General features: G+C 39.4%; 1 protein-coding gene across 2 annotated transcripts in view; it reads left to right on the plus strand.

Moving 5' to 3' along the window:
- The window catches only part of MKX (mohawk homeobox), a 47,287-nt gene extending 44,554 nt beyond the window's left edge, over positions 1 to 2,733 (plus strand). The window contains exon 6 of one of the 2 annotated variants that reach the window (XM_051612190.1): positions 108 to 2,733. In XM_051612190.1, the coding sequence (XP_051468150.1) occupies positions 108 to 294 (187 nt within the window). In that variant the 3' untranslated portion in view covers positions 295 to 2,733. The remainder of the gene's footprint in view (positions 1 to 107) is intronic. The other variant, XM_051612191.1, reaches the window with a different exon arrangement.
- Positions 2,734 to 6,510: the final 3,777 nt, after the last annotated feature.

Consider the following 6,510-nt stretch of genomic DNA (forward strand, 5'->3'; position numbering starts at 1 on the left):
GAGTAAGGCACTTCACAGTTGTCCAAAATTATTATTGTTACAGTTTTCCTGACATCATGCAGCTATGTAAGCTGTACATGTAAATTTTTGTTGTTGCTTGAATCTAGCGCAGCTAACAGAAAAGGAACCAGCAAAGATGAAACATACTGGAAGGAGATCAACGCAGCTATGGCCCTAACGAACCTTGCCCAGGGGAAGGATAAACTGCAGGGAACTACCAGCTGCATCATTCAGAAATCATCACATATATCAGAAGTAAAGACTGTTAAAGTGCCATTAGTTCAGCAGTTTTAAGAGATGGGTCCTTTTTCTTTTTCCTGTCAAACGGACATTTTCCTCGCAGGATTGGTTTTCAGCAGCATCAGATTCACAGATATGAGGCAAATGTGGAAAACAGGCCCCTTTTACAGTACGGTCAGTTTAAAAAATAACATTCTTTCTGACTCAAGATGTTTTCATTGTATTAAATGAAGTGTTCAAGTGCTTCTATAGAAGGCATGTAAATTATAAAGCCCCTGTTTGTATCAAAACATTAACTTATTTTATGTTAATCAACGTGCGCATAAGATGTTTGCATTGCTATTACAGTAAGTGCCTTGCTTTCAACAAATAAGCTATAACGTGGGCATAGTACAACAGTATTATGCCTCAAAATGACAATGCCATAATGCTTAAACTTTGTATATTATTCCAAGTGGGCTTCAGCAGCCCAGGGCTAAACACATTACTGCTGGAGGCCCTGGAGACTTGTGCTTATTTGACTTGTACGAATTGACAAGTCTTAATGAAATTGTTACATCATTTTCTGTCTCTTTTTTTTTTAAATCAACAGTGTTATAAAAATTGTACAGTATGTTTTGTCAAAGTGACAATGAGGTTGTTATGCATGTTTCTTACCTGTATATGCAGTATAATAAAATACCAAAATCATTCCTTTGAAAAGTGCAATACTCTAGAACACACAAATTTAGGAAATAAGTTAATTGTTCAGATTATTTTGAATTTATACATATGCTCCCAGCTGTGTTACTCATTTAAAATTTCTAGTTGAGAAGGTCCTAGCCAGACTAGCTGTAAATTCAAGTTGAATTTCTATAATTTTAAAGCTTTGCTAATGACTTACTGAATTTTTTATAGGAGCAAAATTGATTTCTTCTTGTACAAAACTAAATCTATAGTGCCATTTACTGTTTGCAGAGGAGCTAAAAAAATTGTTGAGGGTAGAACTTACTACTTTAATGTGGTTTAGACATTTTTATTTTGTAGGTACTGCATAAATGAGGACAGTTGATTGGCAGTTCACATTTCAATGAGTAAAAGCTATAATACGAACTATCAAAGCCCAAACTAGAAACACAAATGGGAAATGAAACATTGGAAAATCTCAGCATTTAAGGTGGGAGGGTTTTAAGTAGGTACTAAACCGTGTATTAAGTGTCATGTTTCTAAACTTGACTGCTATTGAGTGTAATAAATAGCATAAAACCAGGTTTATTTTTACTTTTTATTGGGAGGTGTACAAGTTATCCTTAAGTCATATAACAATAGTCTAATGAGGTTTACAGTGCTTGAATAAACAGTGGCAAAGCCAAAACCAATTTATCGTGAATCAATTACAGAAAACTGGAAAAGAGCTGATTGTTGGTAGAATTTGAATTTTTTTTCCTGTGGGTATCCTGTCAGGTTTTTTTCCTACTTATCCTTTCCCTTGTTTCTCTTTTTGGTGAGCCATCAATGAACAAGACAAGACTTTAGTCCTGCTTCCACTGAGTTTAATGGTGTTTAATGGGAGCAGGACTGTGCTAATGATGAAACTAACTTGCAAGTAGAGGCTGTTCCAGTTGCACTAAAATAGTCAAGATACATTGCAAATATCAGCCTTGGTGTGACTTCTTAGGAAACTTCTTGATGTAACATAACATGTTGTTGGATTTATTTAGTGTACAATGAAAATGATTTGATATGAAAATATTTTGTACATATATATTTTTACTTTGTTTTCTAAATTGCTGATATGCATTGACTTAAAGTGCCAAGCAAGAAATTTATGTCATGACTGTATGAACAGTTGAAGTATATGTTTTACTGACTTGCATCATTATATGTCTAAGATTCCATGACATTAATTTTCAATACTTTACTGGATTTTGACATAATAATGTGAGTTTATAATTAATAGCAGAGCGTTAATACTTCACTTTTGTTCATACTATTATAAGTTATTCTGGTATTAAATATTTTGTGACAATAAATTGATGGTTTTGACAAACTTTTCTGTTAGAAATATTCACAGTGTTTATGACTATATAAATGACAACTAAATTTGTCATGTAAAAAAGGTACTTTTGGGGACTTCTCTGGAGTAAAAGTGAAGAAGACAAGCCATTGTATAAACGACTTGTTCATGGTTCTTTTTTTAAATAATCAAAGCACAAAGAATAATCTGTAAAACACATCAAGTGGGTTTTAAAATTAAGAAATACTTGGCATAATTTCTTGTTACCATTTCCTTTAATTTATTTTTTTTCTACTGCTGCTTTAGAGTTTTCTGAAAACACAAATTCTAATGAATTATGTGTGTGTCTTTTTTTAAATAGCAAAAATGATGATCAGTGCTGAGCCAACAGCTGATGAAGACTCAATAATTATTTATGATATTGGAAAAACAAATATTACTATTGCTCTTCTTTGTTTCAACATATGTAACCATTTTAGTAAAATAAATAACTGCAAACAACATCTTACTGGTTTGAATTAAATATTCATTTATCTATCCTTAGTCATTTGCATTTCTGGTTTCCTGTTATAGTCAGGGTTTCTCTGTACTGGGATACAAGCTTGTGATAGGCAAAGACAAAACAGAAAGACTAGTCTTTTGATTAATATGCCCTGTGGTGCAGTTATTTGAAGTAGTTCAGCACATCCCTGATGAAATTGGCTGTTCAGCAAGTTTAAGCTAATGACAACATGGCACAATGCTTATAAATCCTCCATATTAGAGGAGTGCACAGGGAAGCCTCAGATAATCACTCTCCTGAGTCACTGGTGAAGGTCCAGGAGCTGTGAAATACTTTGGTAATTTAGGGGGTTTTATGTGTACAGGCTGCATTTTTCTATAGTAGTACATATGGATATACTCTGGCTTTGGAGCCTAGGTGGAGAAGGATCTGCAGTCAGCCCGTCTAGACATTCAGTGCTCATAGTAATGAGAGCCCAGAGCAACTGGGCTCCTAACTTTCGTGCTTCAGCAAAGTTCCTCCAGTTGCATGGGAGGGTTGATAACCGAGGTTTTGGTGGGCAATTAGCACTTCCAGGTTTTGTGTCCTGCTTACTTGTGATACATGAACACGTCTGGAACATCTGTAGCCATCCAACATATCAGTGGAGATTTAGATATTCAGTTGATACATGAGTTCCTGAGAGAATATGTACAGACTGACTCCAGCTGTTGGGAATGCGAAGAAATACCCACATCCCAGTGATGCTGAGTGTCTTGGCATCTACTTTGTTCCCGAGTCTGACATGAAGAAACCAACTCATTCTGCTCCCACCTACTCTGTCACGTTATTTGCAAGATCTGAATACTCCCAACTTCTTATAAACAGTCAAGAGTAATGGGAGCTCAAATTTTGCCAGGTTGCTCAGTAGATAAAATATATATTGGGATCAGGACTACAGTTTCCTCTTCCAGCATCATGCAACATCTACAAACCTTGAGCCGTAGTTCTCACTTTGTGGCCTCATGTTCTCTTTTGGTGGCCCAGTGTATAAATATGTATCCCAGGTGAAGCAGTTCTACCAGGGAGACTGAGACCAAGTCCCAGGACAACACATTGACCATTTTGAGGACATTTGATAATTTGGTGGCTTGTTTTAACTTGAGTTTGGCAAAGGATGGCAGCTAGGTTTAGATGCCCACATGCAAGTGCATAACCACTGCACTGTGGATTAGAAAGAGAAGATGGGGAAGGGAGGTTGACAGCACCTCTGTACTATGCAAGGAAGTAAAGATTTATCTTAGGCTAGGGAGAAGGCTATGTGAGCTTAAACCTCTTTGTTAGTAATCACTTAGCTAGTTTTTCATTATGTGCCTTGATGAATCATGTTTTTATCCACCTAAACTATCCATTAGTGGACATGCAAAACACCAAATGTGAGGTGCTGTTATAGGAAGCAGCCTTTATTATAAAAATGAGTGGGATCTCTGATAATCATTAGCTTCTGGAACTCACCATGTGCCTAATGCCCAGAAAGTCCTTCTTGGTATCCCTTGCAGCATCCCCAGCAGTGAGAGAGAGAGTGGGAATTGTTCTGCATTAATCAAAAGAAGACCTACATCAAGGAAAGGCATTTGTGGCTACCAGGGAACTGCCTTCTCTCCCTGCTTCACGCAGTGATTCCATACTGGTAGCATGCCCATCACCCCCAGCCTACCAAGACACTGCCAAGTGGCGAGGCTGCAGCCACCAAGCTCAGATGCTCCTTCAGGAATCTTTCCAGAGGTTTTCAGACTCAGTGATGCCTCTGTTTCTTTTGGTCTTGAGGAAGCCTTGAGCCATATTCCACTGCATGGTTTCTGGAGGAGGGGGGTGTATTTTCTGATAAGTCTCCTGTGTGAAGTGCAAGATGACAGTGTGACTAGTTATCTAACCTTGCAAAACTGCAGCAAAGCTGCTATAAATTGAGCTCCACTAGGGCTATTAGTAATTTCTATGTTCATAAGAGCACAGCCCTGTCAGAGCCAGGATCCTGGTACTGCCAGGAGAGAAAAGCAGTTACAACAGCAAAGTTTGTCACTGCTCCTCGGGCTGGCTACCTCCTCAGGTACCCACTTGCTGTGTGGCCAAGGGAAGGGTGCAGCTGTCTTCTGTCATGGAAGACTTTCGCACACATACCAACATTTTTTTTGCTGTGAAATCTCACATTCTGCTATGAAGTCTTCAACTCAAATTGTGCTTTCACTCAGTCCTTAGTGGGACTATATTTTCTTAAATCCTAGCCTGCTACTTACATGAAAATGGAGCCCAGACTCAGTACAGACTGGGGACACCAGACCCTCCAGTACTCCAGCATGAGCTCTTAAATCCTGTGGGCACCAAATCAGTGGTCACTGTGACAGCTTCAAGTGTGACAGACTCCTGTTTTATTCCTGTGTTACTATGAACAATCTGTGAGACTCTTGGAGAATCAGAAAGAGCCTCGAAGGAATCCAGGCTCCTAACTTAACAAATCCAAACATTTCTGAAAGTCCAAGGGCCAAGGTGTGTTTCCATGGCCAAGTGCAGACAGTTGTATGCCTGCTCTGAGCCAGCTGGACAGAAACATGGCCTAGTTGAGAAACTGGGTAACCAAGTCTGGCATCAAGCCTGAGCTGCTACATCAAGATCCTCAGCAAAGCATGGACTGGACTCAGGACAGTGTGAGTATGTCTTTGTAGCTTTTGGACCATTGCTTGTTCCATGCATTCATTCATCCACAGCAATGTCCTCAAGCTTCTCTGCTTTGGTGCATTTCAAAGAGGACAACAATTCTGCTCTGCATGGCTGAGCTGTTCTGTGTTGGACACTGTAGCTGGGAGCTGCTCAGGTGAAATACCTGCCTAGCCTGGTTAGCGAGGGCAGGAAAGTGAGATGAAGTGTGAGGCAAAGGGCTGAACTGCCCAAGAGCACTGCTTCAGCACTGCAAGGAGACTACAGGAATCCAGCCTGGATGTGAGTTCATGTTGTACGAGCCAGTTTGCCAGCGTCTGGGTTTGCTTGATTCCCATTAGCAGCAGAATTGAGACTCAAAGCCACGGCTTTCATGGTGGTGGGTTGCTGAGCCAGTGTTTAGTTTTGGGCCTCGTTTTGAAACTCCTCTTGTTTAACAAGAAGGGAGGAGGTTGGCTAAAATACCTTGTGAAAAAGAAGAGTAAGAAGAATAAGAAGAAGAAAAAAAAAAAGAAGTGGAAAAGAGACATGTATGCCTAATGCAACAGAAAAAAAATCCCAAACCTCCTTAATGTTGCTGTTATGTCAGCTTGGGCTATTGGCAGTGGAAGTGGTTATTGGCAGCGGAAGTTAGACCTGGCTCGAGACTAATATAACTCGCGCACCTGACTTTTTAAAAGGAGCTGAGATCTGGTTTCTTTATGGATGGGCTTTTTTTTCTTTTTTTTTTTCTTTTATTTTTTTTCAGATTTGTGGTGTTGGTCCCATCTTCAGATTTCCTTAACTTTCCTCTCAGTCTGTTTTGGACTTGATTCTCTTTCTATCTTTCTTCCTGCCTGGAAAGTCTCCCGCTACACGCAGACAGCAATGGGATCCTTCACACCAAAGCTCATTCTTCTGGCTTTGCAGGTTCTAGGGTCATATAGGTGAAGGATGTATGATTCAACAAGCTGGTGTTCAGTGACAAAGTCTGTTATGTCCTTTCCTTTAGCCCAGGGCCAGTTAACATATGAAGTCTCAGGAGTGTGCAATAGAGGCTCTTCAACCAACAAGCTCCACCATCTATCACTTCACTCCTAAC

The sequence above is a fragment of the Apus apus genome, chromosome 2 (genome assembly GCF_020740795.1).
Source record: "Apus apus isolate bApuApu2 chromosome 2, bApuApu2.pri.cur, whole genome shotgun sequence".
NCBI classification, from domain to species: Eukaryota; Metazoa; Chordata; class Aves; order Apodiformes; family Apodidae; genus Apus; species Apus apus.